Source organism: Lepidochelys kempii, chromosome 5 (assembly GCF_965140285.1).
Source record: "Lepidochelys kempii isolate rLepKem1 chromosome 5, rLepKem1.hap1, whole genome shotgun sequence".
Classification (NCBI taxonomy): domain Eukaryota; kingdom Metazoa; phylum Chordata; order Testudines; family Cheloniidae; genus Lepidochelys; species Lepidochelys kempii.
In genome coordinates, this window is record NC_136384.1 from 47,117,111 (window position 1) to 47,139,308 (window position 22,198).

General features: G+C 41.4%; 1 protein-coding gene across 1 annotated transcript; it reads right to left on the reverse strand.

The window, feature by feature from the left end:
• Positions 1 to 220: 220 nt before the first annotated feature.
• On the reverse strand, positions 221 to 15,822 carry F2R (coagulation factor II thrombin receptor). The gene is made up of 2 exons (XM_073344190.2): positions 15,563 to 15,822; positions 221 to 3,366 (listed from the first exon to the last, which is right to left on the reverse strand). The coding sequence occupies exons 1-2, from the start codon at positions 15,636 to 15,638 to the stop codon at positions 2,162 to 2,164; spliced, it is 1,281 nt and encodes a 426-aa protein (XP_073200291.1). The 5' UTR covers positions 15,639 to 15,822; the 3' UTR covers positions 221 to 2,161.
• Between the last annotated feature and the right edge of the window lie 6,376 nt (positions 15,823 to 22,198).

A 22,198-nucleotide genomic window follows, 5' to 3' on the forward strand; every position in this document is an offset into this window, starting at 1 on the left:
TAGATCCATTATACAAAGACACATCTGGGCTGAGGAAACGCCAAAGGATTGTTCTGCAATGTTTGTATTTGGGAAACCCATAAAGGGTCCAATCCCACATTCCTTGCACACCCAAAACCCTCACAGATGTCAGAAGGAGTTTTAAGTGCTCAAAGAATGCATGGTTGGACTCCAGTATAGAAATCTTAGTTGCACTGTGGAGTCAATCACACACATCAGAGGAAGTTTACATGTTTATTATTAGTTCAAAGTAACTGAAGTTCCAAAGTGTTAAAAAAATTAAACAGTTATGTCCTGTATTATATTACGATTTCCATGAAGTGATAAAATATGGATTAGTCTACTTGATTAATCCAGGGAATTATAAAATAACATACAAAAATGCTAAATATTTACAGATTTTACTTAAGTCTGTAAAACTACACAGTTAGAAAAGCATGCAGCTTCATAAAATACAGTTGAATTGGTGGTGTTTAAGGAAATGTCTAGTTTCATGTAATTTTATCCAAAGACAGACTGAAAGGAAGAAAACAGAATTCCCATTATGATGACAAGCCATTTCCAAAATACATTTCCTTTCCTTTCAGCGTGTACTTCTTCACCTACTGAAACTGACTACACAGACTCTTCTGAATTTCTAAAAATAAACCAGTATCAAACAAAGTGTTAGGATACTGAAACAAATGTCCAATTAACACATGGTAAAATGAAGAAGCAATCCCCATCCTCAAGCATGGAAACACAGGAAGACTCATCAATCAGGAGAGGACTAGTGCTCAATATTTGCAGCAAACAAGTTTAACTCCATCACAAAAGGAAAAAAGGTAAAATAAATTACGTTTGGGCAGGAGTTTGCCATTTTCACAGTACCTGCTTGAAAGTTAAATTTATTTCTTTCTCTCTCTTTTGTAATGGACAGGGGACTTTATTCACTCTGAATATGGCAAGCTAATGCTGTTTATTGACAATCTGCTGTTACAAAATTTACATGATCCTCATTGTTGTCACTGTATTGGAAAAGAGAAACCAAATTAAGTCCTATTATCTATACAGTTCATTTTCAGAACAGATGTCCTGTTACTTTGTGCTATAAGCACATAGTAACACTTTAAAGTAAAATGATGCTATACATGCAGGATGAGGCTGGCTCTGGAACTAAACATTTATAACAAACTTAACATGAACTATTTCAAAACTGCTCAGACTTGCTCTCATGTGGGATAGAGGACAAACTTCTAAGTGATGTGGCCTACTTACATTGCATACAGGAAAAAAGGCATTTGTAAGTTGCAAAACAGTAGGTGCCAAGTGGTATAAAAAGAGTACAAATGCATGGTAATGCACGCAGACAGAGCAATAGCATGTGAAAATGCTTATTTTGAAGTGTCAATTTTTGTGGATGCATATTAACATTGACTTTTGGGGAAATTTTGCTCTAATGGTAGCATGGTCTAAACCAGGGACCCTACAAGAGTTTTTTTTCCAGTGGCAAGTTCAATGATATTATGTGAGAACTATGATACAAAAGGTAGTCCTAGCTGCCGTGCATTTTTTTTATCTGACAAGCTCGATTGTCAAAACTGGCTTTTGTTTGTTAAAATCCACTTCATAAACTTCTATGTAAAACATGGAGAAATGCAGTATCCACACTCTGAGATCCCCAAAAATGCACAATGATATTCAAAAACTTAATTGTATAGCTAAACCTATAAATAATGACATTGAAAAAATAGCTTGGCTGGTAAACCATTTTCATTTCATTCACAATATAATGGAGAGATGATTTGATACATTTCAGTTATAAGTATAGAAACAATTTTGGGGTTGTTTAAAATGCTAAAACAGGAAATATTTCACAGAATTTTACAATAGACTGAACTGCAAATCTTAAAAGGGTTTGCTTGGATTTATCTGAAAATAATATCCAACAGCTTTTATAAAAGTTCTTTATATTGCTTCCTCCCATTTCACCTATATACATATAAATACACAGATTCCTGTTTTGTGTTTAGAATTATGTATTACTGTAATGAATCTACCCTACTATATGTCTCAGTTAAGATCTGCCCCAAATTGTGCAATTCTTGGATACAATAGGGTATTTTTACTGAAGCTGTATAAAATCTTCAAAGAATGTATGATGTACATTTATCCAAAAACATTATGTTAGCAACTTCTTGTAGACACTGTTACTCTGATTACTGGAGCAGGTATCCCTTCTACTGGTCCTAGCCATTAACTGACCACTGCTGCTACTACTGGTAGGTTCAGAACTCTCTTTACAGCACAAGAGATTGCCAACCTGTCTCTGACACTCAGAGGAAGCGTAGTAATAAATCAAAGGATCAATGCAGCAGCTTACACTGCTGATACAAGCACAGAGGAGATAGGCAAAATAGATGTATTCTAACTGGTGGTTGTAAGGAAAAGATAAGTAATGAATTAATAAAAGGACATTTGTTGGTCCAAAACAAATAATAAAAATAGAGAAAACAGCGGCAGACAAGAGTAAAGCACGTGTCTTCTTACTTTGTTTTGCAACAATATTAGAAGAGATAAGACATCGGATAATACACACATAACAGACAGAAGAAATTATTAATGGCACAAAAAAGAAAATGGAAGAGAAAATGGTGAAGAAATTATGGTAATATCTCTTAAGTTCAGATTCTTTTAGCACATCATGGCAGGTTGTAATGTTTAACTCAGATATTTTCATAGTTTGCTCTGTGATGAGAATTGGTATAACACCAACTATGGCTATAAGCCATATGGTAAAGCAGATCAACGAGGCACGCATTAATGTACGCCATGAGAGAGATTGCATAGGATACACCACGGCTAAGAAACGATCAATGCTAATAACAGTCATCAGCAGTACCGAACAGTACATGTTACAGTAGAAGGCAGCGGTGATGAGCCGACACATTTCAGGTCCGAACACCCAGTTGTTTCCAGAAAAATGGTATGCGATCTTAAAAGGAAGCACACTTACAAACAATACATCTGCAGAGGCCAGATTCAGCATGTATACTGTAGCTGGCTTTTTAATTTTCATTTTTATCAGGAACACAAGTATTGCTGTAATATTCAGAGGGAGACTCAGCATAACCACTAAAGTGTAAACTGAAGGAACAAAACGAGTCAACCATTGACTAGTCAGGTATCTTTTAGCATCATGAGAGATGAATCTTGTTTGTGCTTTAGTTTGATTGGCTCTAGTTAGATTGCTTAATCCTGATCCAACTTCTAAATCACTTTCAGTATCACTGTCGATGTCTTGAAAAGGTATATGTTCATAGTTGTCATCTTTGTGATAAGATGCAAAGGTTCTTAACCGGTGTGTGCCATTCCAGGAAGTGGTGTCTGAGAAATAAAAAACATGAAGATTAGTAGGCAAGATATTTGCATACTATTTGCAAGCTAGAAAACTATTTACCAAGAGGAAGGATGGTGGTGTGGTTACATCATTGCACTGGGACTCTGGAGATCCATTTTCAATTCCTGGTGCTGCTAGAGATTGCCTACAGCTACATGACATTTGACAAGTTGCTTAATCTCTCTTTGCCCCAGTTACGCATCTGTAAGATTTGGATACTTCCTCTCTCCCCTCCCTTTATCTGTTCTCTGTTTATATTGTAAGCTCTTTAGGACAAGGGACTGATGTGTGCGGCTGGTGTGTATGTATATATATGTGCCACGCTCAATGAGGCCCTGATCTTGGTTGGGGCCTCTAGGTGCCGTGGTAACACAATTAATAAATCCTATTACCCTTTGACTAGCTTTGCCAGAATCTTCCTACAGTTGTGTCAGAGGGGGTCTAGTGTTTCCTTGATACTCATGCATAAAACTCCCATTAGGAGCAATAGTAATGACAAGCACATAGCCAGAAGAGAGTACTTTCCACTGAAATATTAAGTTTAAATAGGATCCTGCCACCAAAACAGTTATAAAATTTCAAATGATCAGGATATTCTTCCAGAGAAGGCAAAAGTCTCATTCACCCCCATATAGGTTTCCCCTCCCTTTGTCACTGGAATGGGACAAAAAGTCATGCCTTGCGTAGTCCCATCCCAACGGAGTGGCTTTTACCCTTGTTTTCATCATAAGATCGACATAAATTCAACTTAAATAATTTTACAATTGTATTTGTTACCATAAGGGAATGGCTATGGGGCTTACACAGACTTTTTGTGCATTTGGGAAGCTCCTGGGGCACTTTTAAAACATAATGGAGGCATTCTGCAGCATGGTTCAGTGACTCTGACAGGGAAGTAGGAATCAGGAGAGGGTTCTTTGGCAGAATGTGATAGATTTGTAACAAATTATTGATTCCATTTTGTATTATATATTGAATACGTCTAAGGGCTTGTCTACAAGGGGAAATGGATCAAAACTGCTACTGTGCAATAGCTCCCATGCTCAGAGGGCCTTTTTCTGATTTAGCTTAATCCTCTTTGGAATAAGGCCATGTCTACTCTATAGCACTGTCCTACAGTTGTGCTGCTGAGGCAATGTAGCATGTGTTTCCTATAGTGTCAGAAGGGGTTTTTCTGTCATTGTAGGTAATCCACCTCTCTAAGCAATGGTAGCTAGGTCAACTGAAGCATTCTTCCACTGACCTAGCCACATCTACACTGGGGATTAAGTTGGCATAGCTACGGTGCTCATGGGATGTGAATTTTTCATACCCTTAAGCCGCATAGTTATGCTGATTTAACTTAAGTATAGACCAGGCCTAAGAGTGTCCACACAGGGAGCTATTCTGCAATAGCTATTCCAGTCAATTTTCCCATGTAGACAAGCCCTAATAAATTTTGCATGACTCAGCTACTGCCCCACCGCTAAGGAATAATGGCTGTCTATGGAGGGGGTACCAGCAGGACTGGGGGAGTGGGCTGAAGTGTCCCTGGAGAACACATGGCAAGCAGACATGCCTCTTTAAAAATGGGTTTCAGAGTAGCAGCTGTGTTAGTCTGTATTCGCAAAATAAATTTGTTAGTCTCTAAGGTGCCACAAGTACTCCTTTTTAAACAGGATGTGCAGGAGAGAGGACCAATAGACTCTGCTCAGCCTGACATGCTGACCACTTTAGACTCACAGAAGGTTGAGATCAGAGTAGGGGATGATGCATCTCAGGATCTTTTCACGTTATTTTTAAAGATTAGTCAGGGTGGCTGGATGGCCTTGAAAAAGAACTGCTCTAAGTTCACCACTTCCAGTCAACACAGGCTTGTAAGTTTTAACTATCTGACAACTGTTCCGAGGCCCATGTGAAACACACAGGTGATTTCAGTCCTGTACTTAACTTCTGTCACAAATGACACCCCTGGGTACTGGTTGCAATAGACAGGACAAGAATTAAACTTCTCATGCCTAGAGATTATTCTTCCAGGTCAGGGTTGAGGGACGTATTGTGAAAGAGTGTGAAGACGCTTCTGGTATCTGCACTGCACACCTGCTCTGTGGATACAGGACTTCAATTCCACTGTTATCAGTGCAAAAATTTTTTTTCTTTCCTGTTTCACAAACACACTGGCCAGTTACACTGGATTTACAGCTGCTTTGCATCACCAGAGCAGCACAGAGTATTGGTTAATCTGACCCTTAAACCCCACCTCACTGTCCTCCTCACCTCCCTCAACATCAGCAAACAGCAGCATGTAGAGCCCAGGGAAGGAGAGCTATGGCTGCATGTGAGCTGAGTGGGAATGTGGGGAGCAGCAATGTGTGGGAGCTTGATGGAGGGAAGAGGAAAAGAAGAGCTGTGTTTGGTGAAGGGGGCTGAATTAGCCAGATCAGTGCTATGTGGAGTGGGAACCTGGGGTAGAGGACAAACTCAAGTCCTAATGTCTCTGCACTTTAAAGGACTCCACAGAGAAGTCAAGATGAAGTGAACTGTAGCACACGAAAGCTTGTGCTCAAATATATTTGTTAGTCTCTAAGGTGCCACAAGTACTCCTTTTTTTTTTTTTTTTTTTTTTGCGGATACAGATTAACACGGCTGCTACTCTGAAGTCTATGGACAGTTTTTCATCCATTGATGTCCAAGCTAGCATGTGGCTGCAGAACCTTTAACAAGCAGTGACAGCTGGGGCTTAGTCATCTACCAATGAGAAGTCTCAACATGAGTCCAATCTCTTTCACACTACTGATTCATTGCAACCAAAAGAACTGTAGCATGGAAATTACCAATAGAGGATGGGTGATGACTGATTGAGTTCCTCTGATGTCATGATGTCTGTAGTTAAGAGTTGACCTGAACAGTTAAACTTGCCTACAATTCATATAACGATTACAATTAATACAATTGTTAATAGCTTAGCTAATTTATGTAGCTTATGTACAAGATTTAAATGAATTTTAACTACATGGAAAGTTTTAAGAGTCTACAAAACAGATTGCATTGGCTGTATCATTCAGGACAAAAAAAAGGTCAGACAGATCACTTTTCTTTAAGGATCCATTTTAAAATTAATTTTAACTCTAATTACTTGTTCATTTTCAGAAAATTAATTCTGTACTCAAAAAGTACTCTAATTTGGGGGAAACGACAATGTATTCTTCATACAAAGAGGTTTAATTCCTTCTTTAAGTGCAAAACTCAATTCAACCTTATCAACAGAGCAGTGAATAACACCTCCATGTGTTCTACTGTGTTTAGTACAGAATTTTGACCTGTGTCTCAATCCTGAATTTAAATGACAGTTAGGGAATCTCTGCACTGAAGTCTGCTATAGGGAAGACATTTTTGTCTTGAGCACACATGTAATAAAATGTTCCTATCTTAACAGTACGACTAAAAGGTAGCAGAACTGTACAGAATGCTGCTTTACCGTGTGTGTGTGGGGGGGGGTCACTCTAAATTTAACCTCACTCATTAACCCGGGGGGCAGTGATGCCAAAGTCAAGTGAAAGTCAGAGGAGGTGAGGACAGGTATTCCTACTTGGTGGTGTGGACTCTGTTTAAAGTGTCCTAGAGATCAACTGACCCTCCTTTGAGCTGATCTAACTTAATTGAGAGTTCTTGTTTCTGCCCAGTGATTGCCAAAGCTGAAATCACTGATAAGCAGGTCCAGGAGTCTGAACTATAGACCTGGTGAAAGACAGTGCAGAAGGTGCAGCAGTAGCAAGGCTCCCCGCTGTCTAGTGAAATCACTGAGAATGGGGCTAAGTGATAGAGCCTAAGAACGTACCATTGTGGCGAGAGGTAGAGGTGGCAGCAGCATGCAGCAGCAGAGATAAACGTGACAGCAATGAACCACAGCAGAGGCAGCAGCAAGCAGCGGGAGCAACAGCAGCAGAAGCATTGCTTGGCGCCCCCTTTCAGGGGTGGGAGGTGAACCCGTACGAATACACCCCTGAACTCTGGGACTTTGCTAACTTTGGATAACCAGCTGTGACTTGGGTGCAGCAGAGGGAAAGGGGAGTGGTTTGTTAAAGGGACGTTCATCTGTCAGACTTTCACGCCCCAAGGTGGGAAACTGAGGCAAAATACTACCATCCAAGATACTGTGTGTGGGTGTTTACTTGTGGTTTGAATGCTTTTGAATTATTGTTGCACGATTTTTCCTAATTAGTGATGAAATCCCTCTCCATTTTAATAAAAGTTGTATTTTGTTATACACAGACTCAGTGCTTGTGAGTGGGGAAGTATTGCTTCTTTGAGGCACCAAGGGGTGTGTTTAGTTTTCCCAAACTTCTTGGGTGGAGCTCTAGTCAGTTCTGTTTTGTAATGCTGAGAAAACCTCAGAGATATTGAACATTGCCTTTATTGCTGCCGACACCACCTAGCAAAAGGGTTACAGTGATAATTTGTTAAGCCCCGACAATGTGCATGGTGCTGTACAAGATAAAAAGGAAAATTGGAAGTTCAGGATAGAAAAAGTTTCATGTCTGCATTTATTTTAAATAACCCATTAACTTGGGTTTGAATCGAGACTGGGAGTGGTTGGTCATTACACATATTGAATCCATTTCCCTAAGGTAAGTATCCTCACACCTTCTTGTCAACTGTCTAAATGGGCCATCTTGATTATCACTACAAAAGTTTTTTTTCTTCTGCTGATAATAGCTCATCTTAACTAATTAGCCTCTCACAGTTTGTATGGCAACTTCCAACTTATCTGTATGTATTGTGACGGGGCAAGGCCAGATGGCTATGGAAAAGTAGTGGGAGATAGATATAGTAGCTCCAGGCTAAACAAATCCTTGGTACCAGGATAAGTGAAATAGCAGCTGCTCCAGGTCAATTAAGACACCTGGGGCCAATTAAGAACTTTCCAGGGAGACCGCTAGGTTGATTGGGACACCTGAAGCCAATCAGGGGCTGGCTGAAACTATTTAAAAGCCTCCCAGTCAGTCAGGTGGGTGTGCATGTCAGGAGCTGTGGGAGGAAGTTGCGCTGTTGGAGAGGCTGTGTAGTACACACCACATCAGGCACAAGGAAGGAGGCCCTGAGGTAAGGGTGAAGTGGAGCTTGAGGTAGTGAGGGCTGCTGTGGGGGAAGTAGCCCAGGGAATTGTACATGTCATGTTTCCAAAAGGTCAGCTACCATAGCTGATACTATTAGGGTCCCTGGGCTGGAGCCCAGAGTAGAGGGTGGGCCTGGGTTTCCTCCCCCTCACCTTTGCCCCCTGATTAATCACTGAGACTGGGAGACAACAGAGACTGCGCAGGAAGGATAACTTCTCCTCACCTCCCTCGCTGGCTTATGATGAAAATGGCTCAGTAGACTGTGACCCTGGTCTCTAGAGAGAGATGGGTTACGTGGAGGGTCACAGTGAGCCTCTGAGGCTAGTGAAATCCGCCAGGAAACGTTGGGACCCACGGAGGCAAGGACAGAGCTTTGTCACAGTATATCTATCTATCTATCTATCTTCTTACTATATGTTCCATTCTATGCATCTGATGAAGTGAGTTGTAGCCCACAAAAGCTTATGCTGCAATAAACTGGTTAGTTTCTAAGGTGCCACAAGTACTCCTGTTCTTTTTGCGGATACAGACTAACAAGGCTGCTCCTCTGAAACCTTTAAAAGCAGTAGTGCTCAAGCAGAAAAGTGAGGACATTCAGAAGATTTCTGAGGCTTGTGTCAGCAAAAGGGGGTGGGGGGGATAAAAGCTTTTACATGATGTCAGAATAAAAAAAAAAGATTCTGCTGAACCCTGACCTGAAGCATGAGGCCTTTGTAGAAAATTGAAGCTATTCAGAAGATTTCTGAGGCTTGTGTCAGCAAAAGGAAAGGGGGAGGGGAGAATGAAAGCTCTTACATGTCATAATAATAAAAAAAAAGACTGAACCCTGATCTGAAGCATGAGGCCTTCGCGGGATCACCAGGAAACAAAGAACTCTGCATAGACAGTGGGATATCAGACACAATGGGATATCACAACAAAGCTACCAAGAATACAGTAGTTGTACTGAAACCATTTGAAAACTACTATAAATATCCATAGCTACGCTAGTTTCCTATCCTATCACATACCTGAGGCCCCTCAGGGGGCCACAAGGTTATTACGTGGGGGTTGCAAGCTGTCAGCCTCCACCCCCAAACCCTGCTTTGCCTCCAGCATTTATAATAGCGATAAATTAAAAACTTTTTTTATATTTAAGGGGGGAGGGGTTATACTCAGAAACTTGCTGTGTGAAAGGGATCACCAATACAAAAGTTTGAGAACCACTGCCTTAGGCAATGAGTTTGAAAAATGGAAAGTTACATGATTTATATTTATTTGATCATACTTTATTTCACTATTCTTAATAATACAAATAATCTTGGAGGAGAATTCAAATCTTTCAATAGTTACAGTCATGGCATTATATCACTGAAATAATTATCCCTGCTTTCTCTAAGCTCTTATCCAATTCTTTGGAAGAGGTCACAATCCCTTGATGATCATGACTGTCTGTGATGTTATCCTTGCTAATATGACAGGACTGCTAGCATATAATAAAATGTTTGGACAATGGAATTAGAAAAGTTTGCTGGCAGCTGAGAAAGAGCAGGATGAAATATTCCATCTTGCTCTAGCTGCTGTGCAGCTGAAACACTGGTTTATACGGTTATTCCTCTGCTTCTAATAAGGACTTTTGTAAGTAAATAAAGCTTAGTATCAGTATGATATTTCTAGTTGCCTGTGATCTTGGCACAGGTTCTCAAATTGGGATCTGCTGAAGAGATGTACAGGGCTCAAATAAGTGTTCTCAAAATCCTTTGTATTTATTTTTTTAAAACACATATTGCACTGTATTCCATAAAGTGCAATATGATGGGTCTAGCAAATATTGCTGGCCCTCCTGATTAGTATATCAGCCATTGTCTACACTAGAACTTTGTCAGAAAAACTTCTGTCGCTCAGGGATCTTAAACAAAACACCCCCCCCCCCAAAAAAAAAAAAAAGTGTTACTGATGAAAAGTGTGAACAGAGCATTGTCAGCAGAAGCGCTCTCTTGCGGGGGTGGAACTTCTTTGTTGGCAGGAGACCTTTCTCCTGCCAACAAACAGCAGCTACACTGCCGTGTCACTAAAAGCTGCGTAATGTAGACATAGCCTCAGTTTTTTATTCCATCTTTGGGGGAGCAACAAAAACAAAAGCCACATCTTAGAATATCAGGGTTGGAAGGGACCTCAGGAGGTCATCTAGTCCAACCCCCTGCTCATCAAAGCAGATCTTTACACATGGAGCTGTCTGCAAAACAGAAACTGACTCTGACTGTGTTATCTTTGTGATTTTCTCTTTAAAGCCATCTCCAGGTCTGAAGTGCTACTATTTGAGTATGGCCATATGAGAAGAACAAGACAAGAAAAGGTAAAAACCATAAAAAGGAGACAAAAGTTGGAAGACTCAAAATCACTATCATTATTGACACTCAGCAGGGAAGAAAGATGCCTTTCTACCCCTAACACTAATGCTTTTCAAACCACCTTGAAAATGTACTTCCCCAGACACATCTATTTGCTCACCCTATATTGTAGTAGTTAATTATGAAAAAACTAATATCCATCAAACACACTAAAAACCTACTTGCCCTTGGCAAGTTGAATTTTCAAGACTCCATAACAGACAAAGTTTTTAGAGGGAAGCAGATGGATATATCTGAAAAGTATAAAACAATTCAATTTTTCTAAGTTTTTCACTTATTTATCTGATAAAATAGCAAAAACTCTCATTTTTAAACTTGTTTCTTACTGCTGAAGAGCCTTGCTTAAAATCATCCTTTGAACAAAAGTTTTCAGTTAAACATTTAAGAATTACCTTTTCAGGTATATCAAAGTTAAGTTCTTGAAATCTTTCCACCAATTCTCTGGACTGACTACATTTAGGTATATTTATGCATTTTTTTCAAGTTAACTTCCTTTTTTATGAAAGCATTGTATTTGCAGCACTGGAAATCGATCCAGTTCATCCACAGAACAAGTGCACCACAAGCAGTACAAACTTCCCCACTCTGCCACACCAATATACTTATAACCTGTTCAGAACAGATCCTTCTCCAAAGATGGAAGGGTAATTCAGACTCCAATAGATTAATTTCTTGGCCTGACTGCCAGAATCTGAAGAAGAGCTCTGTGCAGCTCAAAACATCAACAGAAGTTGTCCCAGTAAAAGATACTACTTCACCCACCTTGTGACTTTCAGAACAAAATTGTAAGCTATTTATATAGTGCCATAAATGTGCATGGCACTTTACAGACAAAAGCAAAAACCATACCCTAAGGAATTCACAATCTATGCTAGCTGTAATACCGCTTTTGTGATGTGGAAACCTGAACACGGTGGCAAATAACTACCTCATTTTACACAGGTGACTGAACAATCATCAGCTCCTCAAGAGTGACTTTTGATCACTATTGCCTATATCTGCATTCATACCTGTGGCCTCTTGGTGAAAGGCTCTAAGCCCTTTTTCCAGCCCCCCACGGTATTATTGAATTGATTAGCATATTCAATATGTACATAACTAATTCTTTGGCAATTTAGTAGTGTACACAAACAAAATAAGGAAGTTCAAAGGTTTGGGTGAAGTATAGTTCTGTATGACAGAAGAAAGAGGATTGCTTTTGTAACAGTAAACCTTCTGAGAAATGGTAACCATTTAATGATTTCTGTTTAGTGGGACAAAAAGGCTAATGTTTTTCCATGTAACTTGATAACTACCTTTTTAATTCTGTAAAATGTAGCATTATAATTCTTTTTATAAGATACAATAAATAAGAATTATACATTATTCTACTCCATGAATGCCCTTTAACAGTCAAACTGTTACATAATTTATATCTTTTTTGGAGTGAGTTACAGGGACCCACATTTACTGTTTCTGTACAGTGAAAAGCAACATTCAACAATATTTTTATACTGGCATTACTTGGCATAGATTTTAACTAAATTTCTTTTAGGTTTACACCACTCAGTGGCAATCTAAAGATCCTACACTGGAAACAGATTTCAGAGTAGCAGCCGTACATCCGATGAATTGAGCTGTAGCTCATGAAAGCTTACGCTCAAATAAATTTGTTAGTCTCTAAGGTGCCACAAGTACTCCTTTTCTTTTTACACTGGAAAGATAGTCATAAAATATAATAAACACCTTCCAGGGAAAATATAATTTTAAAAATGTCATACAGTAAACACCTTGTCATATAGCTTCTGTTTATCACATACTCAGGAAGCACTAGTTGAATCAAAGTCTAATTAATTTTGTTCACAGAATAGCTCTGACATTGTCAGATTCTGACAATGATTTAGACCTATGTCATTTAAAATATATTTTAAAACGATTTTATGTTACTGTTGAAATGTCTGATGTATGTTAAACTTATATCATCAATAAAAATATGCTTTAAAAATAGCATTTATTCCTATCACCATCATACAATGATGACAGAAATACACAGAAAACTGCTAAAGCAGATCATCCTAAAAACTAAAACTCTACCCAATCTTATCCTAAAACAGTAAATTTAACCTAAATTGTATGAACTAAATGTTTAAACCTCAAGGTAAAATGAGATCTAAATCCATAATAAAAGCTTTTCAAACAGACAAAACATACACACACACGCACCTCCATGTATCAAATTTTCATTGATGACAAGAATTGATTAAGTACTCCTATTGCCATATTCGCAACTGACAATTTGATGCAGTATCATCCACATAGAGGCACAGTATCAATGGAAAAACTTGTGCTACTAGAATGGTCATTTATTTTCGTCAATGAAAACTGGGGTTTTTTTAATTTAAAGGTTCTGTTATAGTGTTTGCAACTCAGATAGGGTAACACTGATGCAGGAGAACTAGTAAGTGGAACTGATTAGTCTGTCTTTATTGGCCAAGCTGCAAGATCTGTAGATCTAAAAATCCTTTAACAAGGCAGTTAAGCAACGTTATTCCCATTTTATATAATAATAAAAGTGTAGGTCTGGAAGGACCTCAATAGGTCATCTAATCCAGACCCCTGCACTCAAGGCAGGGCTAAGTAACAACTAGACCATTTCGGATAGGTGTATAGAACATAAGAACGGCCATACTGGATCAGACCAAAGGTCCATCTAGACCAGTATCCTGTCTTCCGACAATGGCCAATGCCAGGTGATTCAGAGGGAATGAACAGAACAGGTAATCATCAAGTGATCCATCTCCTGTTGCCCATTCCCATCTTCTGGCAAAACTGAGGCTAGGGTTTTGTTTAACCTGTTCTCAAAAGACTCCAGTGATGGAAATGCCACAGCCTCCTTAGGCAATTTGTTCCAGTGCTTAACTACCTTGATGGTTAGGAAATTTTTCCTAATGTTCAACCTAAACCTCTCTTGCTGCAATTTAAGCCCATTTCTTCTTGTCCTATCTTCAGAGGTTAAGGAGAGCAATTTTTCACCCTCTTCTTCAGGGGTGGCCAACCTGAGCCTGAGAAGGATCCAGAATTTACTAATGTACATTGCCAAAGACCCACAGTAACATCAGCAGCCCTCCCGCCAGCACTTCCTGCCCGCCAGCAGCCCTGCCGATCAACACCTCTCCCTTCCTTCCTGCTGTGATCAGCTGTTTCGCAGTGTACAGGAAGGTCTGGGATGGAGGGGGGAGGAGCAAGGGTGCAGCAGGTTCGGGGGGGGCAGGAAGGAGCGGGGGCCTTGGGGTAAAGGGTGGAGTGGGGGCAGGGCCCGGGGTTGAGCAGTGGAAAGTTGGCACCTGTAGCTCCAGCCCCGGAGTCTGCACCTATGCAAGAAACCGCATATTAACTTCTGAAGAGCTGCATGGAGCTCTGGAGCCACAGGTTGGCCACCCCTGCTCTTCTTTATAACAACCTTTTATGTACTTGAATACCGTTATCTTCCTCCCCAGTCTTCTCTTCTCCAGACTAAACAAATTGATTTTTTTCAATCTTTCCACATGGGTCATGTTTACTAGACCTTTAATCATTTTTGCTGCTTTCCCCTGTCCACATCTTTCCTGAAATGTTATGCCCAGGACTGGACACAATACTTCCAGTTGAGGCCTTATCCATGCAGATTAGAGTGGAAGAATTCTCACGTTTTGTTTATAACATTCCTGCTGATATAGCCCAGAATGAAGTTTGCTTTTTTCCCCCCAACAGCGTTACATTGTTGACTCATATTTCGTTTGTGATCCCCTATACCCCCCAGATCCCTTTCCCTAGTACTCCTGCCTAGGCAGTCATTTCCCATTTTGTATGTGTGAAGTTGATTGTTCCTTTCCAAATGGAGTACTTTGCATGTGTCCTTACTGAATTTCATCCTATTTACTTCAGACCAGTTCTCCAGATTATTTTGAATTTTAATCCTATCCTCCTTTTCGTTAGAGAAACTGAAGTTCAGGGAAATTAAAAGATTTAGGTTAGACAAGTAGTCAGTAATAGAGGCAGGAAGAATATTCAGGTCTCCTGACTCCCCAGTCAACTGCCACAGAATGTTAAGGAGATATTGTCTACAGAGTTTTTGCAGCCTTGTGTTTTTCCAGGACATTAGGGAGACAAGGGGGGGGGGAAGGGGTCACTGGGCCAACTTCTGTGGGTAACTTTCCCACACCCGAAGAAGAGCTCTGGGTAGCTCCAAAGCTTCTCTCACCAACCGCAGTGGGTCCCGTAAAAAGATATCAACTCCCCCACGTTGTCTCTCTAAAGTGGTGGGGGAACACAGCTAAGCACAATGTAACCACATTGTCCCTTAAATAAACAAGCCCTCCTGTTGTCTATGGGGAGAGGCGGGGATTAAGTCTAGTCATTATCAAATCGGCTGGTCCTGGAGCCGCTAGGAGCGATGTCAGGAGAAACAAGGGAGAAGGCAGGAAAGGAAGCCAGGGTTCTGAGCAGCTGTGTCGGATGCAGGAGCGGGCAGAGCTCCCTCGTCCGCAGGCGCTCAGGGAGATCCTGCCCAGTGACTCTCACTGCAGCCCCAGCAAATCCCGCGCGTTGGTTACTACGGGGGAGCCCCTCTCGGCTCAGGCCCTCCAGCCCCGTCACCAGCGGTCAGCGCCTCGCTCACAGCGGCGGGGCCCTGGACCGCCCGGGATCGGAAGGTGAGGGATGCGCGGCGCGGGACTCACCGTTCGCCGGCGCGGAGAAGGCGAGCAGGGGGCCGAGCAGGGCGAGCCCGCCGAGTAGCAGCAGCTGCCTCCCCATGGCTGCCTGGCCCGCCGGGCCGGGGGCTCTGCAAGCTGCCGCGCCGCCGCCCGCCCGCGGCTCCCTGAGCGCAGCAGGAAAGAGACGTGCGGCGGCGAGGGGGGTTATAAGCGGCCCCGCAGGCGGGGGAAGGCAGAGCGGCGGAGGCGGTCACTCCCACTGTCACAGGCGCAGACGGCAGAGCCCCGCTCCTCTCCGTCCCCCTGGCGGGACGTGCGTGCAACAGGCTGCCCGGCTCCCCTGCTCCGGCGTCCTGGGGAACCCCTGACACTGCCCCGCCGGCCAACCCCCGTGTCCCAGGGAGAGGGGGAAGGAAGGGCGGCGCCACCTGTGTCCCCTCACCCTGCTGCCGGGAGTCCCTCAGTGCGGGAAAGGACAGAGCTGACGCCGGATATACGCTCCGCTCAGGGAAGGGAATTTTCTGGCCCCACCAGGCCAGGCAGGGACCAGGCCAGAGCTGAGCCCTTCTGGCCCCAGAAGCAGCCACCATAAGCCAAAACGAACTGATCTGGTGCTCCTTGGTGACAGACCAAAGACTACACCGTTCCAAAAGGAGCTCTCAGGTAGTTGGCTGGCAATGGGTGTGACATACATTTCAACATTCATGTTATTGCCACAGATCTAAAACCCTGAACCTTCTCACTTACCTCTCTTGCACAGGTCCTCTGGTGCAACCCGCTTCAGCCAGTCGCACCCTGGACCTGGGCTTCGGATTTGATGTTTATAGCAAACCCAAGTCTGTCTAGAGCAGAGCCTTAGGTCACTGTAGCAGTGATAAGAGCTCTGACAAGCAACTAGACTGTAGTCAAATCAAGGCCGAAGGTCTAAGACCCATGGACTCCATCAAAAAAGCATGCTAAAGGACAGCAGGATTCTAACCACAGGGCAAGGAACAGAGGATCTAGTGAATCATATGAGAGTCTTGGTCATTGATGCACTTGTCCCCAAATGTCCCTTCCTCATTAAACACAGATCTCCTTGCCTTTCTAGCACTCTGCATCAGATGAAGAGACAGGGTTGGAAACTTGAGCACATAGTGGAAAACAAAATCTTGAAACAAAGAATTTCTCCAGGCCTCTGCTCTGGTATTACAGGGATGCCTGCCTTTCAATGAATAGAAGGCACACATCCATTCTCATTCTCCTGGGCCTCTCTGCAGCAGTTGACATTTGTCTACCTTGAGAGAGGTAGAAGGAGTCCATGGTAACATGCTAAAATGGTTTAAGTGCCTCAGGGAAGGATGCACCCAAGCAATAGTGATAGGAAACTGAGCATCTGCTGCTAGATCCCTCACTTGTGAAGACACACATAAAGGCTCAATTCTCTTTTTGGTCCTATTCAACATCTACATGCAGCCACTAGGTGAACTAGTAAGACAACGTGGACTCAAGTGTCAGCCATTTACAGGGGACATGTAGCTCTGTCCTTTGCCATATGCAAACTAAGCACATTATCTAGAGGTGTGGGTGATCTAGTCAGCTTTCCAATCGGGCAAGCCACCAGCAATAACTGTGCCAAAAGCATCCCCAAAGCCATACCAGTGCAGCTACGATTACTCTACCTCTAATCCAGTTGAAATCTGCTCCTATTGCTGGCCACCTGCCTGTGAGTCTCACAATCCTTCCAGAAAACAAGTCATTGATTTTAAGACTTGAAGGATCTGCCTTGATAATCTTCTAATCTCCTACATAACACAGACGATAGAATTCACCCAGTAATTCCTGCAACTGACAAAATTATTCGTCTTTGCAACGTAAATGAGCAACATCAAATGCAAAAACTTGTGATTGAGCTACAGCATCTTTCAGAAAGACATCCAATCTTAAATACTCCCAAGTGATGTATTAGCCACGTCCCTTGGTCATTTGTCCCAATGGTAAATTACCCTTCCTGACAAAAATTTACATCTTGTTTGCCATTTGAATGTTTAAAAAACTTTATCTTCCAACAACTGGATCTCATGATGTTGGTCTGCAAGTTCAAAGAATTCCCTGAAATCAGGTAATTTCTGCCAATGTAGGTACTTATAGACTGATCAGGTAGCCTCTTAAATTTTCTTTTCTGATAAACTACAGGAACTGAGCCCTCCACAGCTGTTTAGGAGTTTTCCAAACCTTAAAAAAAAAAGTTGGAAGAAATTTACAACATTATTTGAAGGGGTGACATTAAAAATAAACACAGTTCTCAAGTAGAGGTATCACTTATGCCTTACTGAGGGAATGTTTCCCTCCTCCTACTTGATACTCTGTTTTATACATCCAAAGATTGTGTTAACCAATTGCAGTGTAGCAAAAAGACCTATTACTTCCAAGTCCTTTGCAGAGTCACTACTTATGGGGGCAACCCCCCCATTTGATAAGCGTGTCCTACCTTCTTTGTACATTTCACCATCTTAAAATGAATGTTTGATGCATCAACATTATAAAACGATCCACATCATTACTTACCATGCCACCAACCAGTGTGGCAATATTTTAAAATTTTATTCCAGGTCATAGATAAAAATATTGAATGGCCTTAAAGGACTTCACTGGAAAGAGCCTTCATTGATTATTTTCCATTACTTATATTTTGGAATTTATCAGCCTGTTTTTAATCCCTTGAATGAATCATACTGATTTTGTATAATGCTATGTAAGTGATAATGTAATGTGGTATTAAACCAAATACCTTACAGAAAACTAAGTACATAGTTACCTTTATGAACCAGATTTGTAGTCCTGAAGAATATCTAGTTTGACAAGAGCGATTTTCTATAAAACTATGTTGACTCATGTTAACTATATACTGTCCTCTAATTCTTTGATAGAGTCTGATATCAGCCTTTCCATTATTTTGCTTGGGACCAATGGCAGGCTAACCAGTGTATATATTTTCCAGGTCAACCTGTTTTCCCTTTAAAACATTGGCTCGTCAGTGCGCTGGAAGTTCCTCAGTTTTCCAAAATTTATTAAACATTAACTGTCCAGAGAAATCTTTAATCAACTCCTCTAGAACTCCTTGGTGCAAGTTATTCAGATTGCTGTTTTAAAAGCGTGTTACTGTAGTGCTATTTAATGTCCTTAATTATTGCTTTAATAAAAAGTATTTCATTGTCATGAGACTGATAAATCATCCAGCTTTTCCAAATGCAGAACAGATATTGAAGACTTCTGCACTGACAATTTTACCATCTCTGTTTAGTAACTGACTTATCCCAGTGTTGGGATTTCTTTTTGTTCCCAATGTATTAAGAAATTCCCTAACCTGACTGACCATAGATATTTTATCAGTATCTTTAGCTTCCCTTTTCAGTTGTCCACACTTGTAAATTTCTACATTATAGTCAATCCCATCAACGTCCCCTTTCCCCACTTATATATAATTGCTGTTTTCACTTTCCCTTTTAGCCAAGATTATTTTTAATCTATTTTTAAATAGCCATAGGAACACTCTTGTGACTGAAGAATTATGGCCTTTTGAATATCAAGTGTTCCTAAACAACTTCCACTTCCCCCCCACACTTCTGTTTAAAAGTTTTGCTCTCAGTCAATTTTTATAATTATTTTTAGCTTTGGGAAACTGGCCATTTTCATAGCAATCTCATAGTCATTTTAAATTAGATTTAGACATTTATGTAGAATAGTCTTTAGGTAAAATCATGACCCCATTTAAATCAATGGGAATTTTGCCATTGACTTCAGTGAGTCCAGGATTTCACTCTTAGTCTCCATCATGCAGTTTCTCCTGAGCATAAACACTATGAATTAAGTCAGCATTACAAATGTTCTAACTTGTAGGTGTGAATAAGTTAACAGGAAGTCAGAACAAAGCATTTAAATTTTATGAAAGATAAAGTGTACAGTAAATATTGTGAAATTTGTTTGTAGAGACTGGGTAGGTCAAAGCTGGCATTTACACACAAACAAGAAAAACGAGAAGTGATGGTGTACTTTATAGTACTGAAATGTATCCATTCGATTTTTAATCATATGTAATAACAGTGTATGTTGGGGGTGAAGAACCTCCGGCCCACTGCTTAATGTAATCTGGCCTGTGGAAAGTCTCCATGCCCCCCTCCAGCCCCGCAGCTCCCGGGCGGAGGGGTGATCAGGGAAGCTCTGCATGCTGCCCCTACCCCCCAGCGCCAGCTCCACAGCTCCCATTGGCTGGGAACCTTGGCCAACGGGAACTGCGGGGGTGGTGCCTGTGCCTCCTGGCCACCCCTCCGCCTCAGGGCGGGACATGCTGGCCACTTCCAGGAGCAGTGCAGAGCCAGGGCAGGCAAGGAGCCTGCCTTAGCCCCGCTGCACCGTTGACCGGGAGCTGCCTAAGGTAAGTGCCACCTGGCTGAAGCCCACACCCCAAACCCCTTGTCCTAGGTCAGAACCCCCTGCCACACCTTAACTCCCTCCCTGACCCTGCACCCTACCTGCACCCCAGCTCCCTGCCTCCAGGGGTGCCCCCCCCCGCACCTTAACTCTCTCCCACCCTCTCTTACACCCATAAAGGTGCTACATGCAAGAAAGCTCATCCCATCAGTTTGAACTGTGGAAGAAGGAAGTAAAGATACCCAACATGAATATTCTTCCTCTCTTTGCTTTTTGGACTGTCACAGGGTTGGAGCTAGGAAATAAAAGCAGAGATGCCCAGGATCAACCTAGGTTAGCCCTAAAAGACATTCAGTGTTGATGGATTACTACATCTCTGTCATCTTTTGGAACCATAGGCTGTAACTCATTTGTGTATATACGTTGCCTGCTTTAACCTGTAAATAACTCTCGTTTCCCCTAGTTTATAAATCCTTAGTTAGTTTACTATAGGATAGATTACAAGCATTGTCTTTGGTGTGAGATCTAAGATACAAATTGATCTTGGATAAGTGCCTGGTCTCTTGGGACTGGGAATAACCTGAATATTTTGTGATCTTTGGTGTAAGTGACCATTTATCACTAAGACCAGCTTGCCTGGATGACAAAATAGGCTGGAGTGCCCCAGGGGACTGTCTGTGACTCCATAGTAAGACTTTTATTGCACTTCAAGAGTTCACATTTGTTACTGGGTTGGTAAAATCTAATTATAGAGCAAAGCACCAGTCTGGGATGTCTGCCCTGCTTTTTGACAGTCTATCCTGAGGTTGGCACTCTCAGTCATGAACTACTCCAAACAGTGTGACCGTCAGGATACCCCAATATCATCTGCTTTATACAGTTTTATTCACTCTCAAAAATGAATATTTGCTGGATCTTTAATTCCACAGAACTTCATTGTCCAGCCATCCTTTTAAACCTTTGTCATGTTCAAAAAAGTATTATTAAAAATTGTTTTACCCACTGTATTTATAACTATCCACTGGATGAATGCTCTCCCTCTTTAGATGTAGTCATTTACCAGTAAAATAATAATCACATGTAATGGCGTATAGCACATGAAAGTCATCACTGTTCATCTGTTGCTTAAATGAGAAAGATAATGAGAGGTTTCAGGTCAAATTGGACTTATCAGCTTTAGTAAAAACATTAAAGGGAATGAGAAATTTCCTGCCTGATCATTTTCTCTGTTAGCAGCTTTTCTTCTCACTCATTATTCATGGACTAATGCCCCCAACCTGTGGAATTCAAAGGTGATCCAGTGTTGTTGCCAGAGGCTCCAGGACTAACTTCTGCCCATCAGAAGAGTTTTTCCAAAACTATAGAAACATTCCAGCAACTAATCATTAGCATTAAGACAACTTGATATAACATATTACTATTAACTTTAAGGCATTATGTCTAAGTGTCCCTTGACAGAAAATGTTCAGTTTTTTACCAGACTAATAGGGTGGGTTGAATTCAGAGACAAGCTGCTGACAGAAATTAAATGATCAAGAAAGAAATTTCTCATTCTATTATGCAGCTTCTCTCCTCATTCATTACTTATGGAAAGTAGCAAGCAGTGAATCCTCAAACTAGGGAGGGGAAGGATAAACAGAGATTATTATAGTAGAATAATAGGCAGGAATGGAAGTTCCCCCATATATAGAGTAAGCACTTTATAAAAGAAGGAGTAATGTGGGCACCAACCCAGTAGCACCTGCCTACCAAAGGATACCATTGAAGAGGGATGGAAATTTATTTTGCAAATCTTCCTCAAATGAGGCTAATACACTTCTCCGTCAGTGCCTCTGGGGACTTCTGTGAATAGTTTCCCAGATGCCTAGTTTGCAGAATTTTTCATCTCTTATCTGCAGCAAGCTTGAGGTCCTAAGGCCTTAGCATTTCGAATAGAATGAGATGAACAAAATAAAATTAGCATAAGTACTCCATATGCTTGAGATATAGCTTTAGAGCTCTAGGAATACCACCTCCCAAGGATTAGAACAAAATGAGAACTGGTTACCAAGAACTGTGGAAAGAGGAGCTTACCTTGAACAGAAAGGTTTCTGGAACTATAAAAACAACCTTTTCTGTTTGACAAAGGAAGTGGTGGTTCTTGTACGACCATCGGAAGTAATTCCAAAACTTTGCCAGTTGGAGGAAAAGGCAACTAGAAAGGCCAGCCATGGGGTTATCTAATTTGTCATGGTCATTAAACTTGGCACC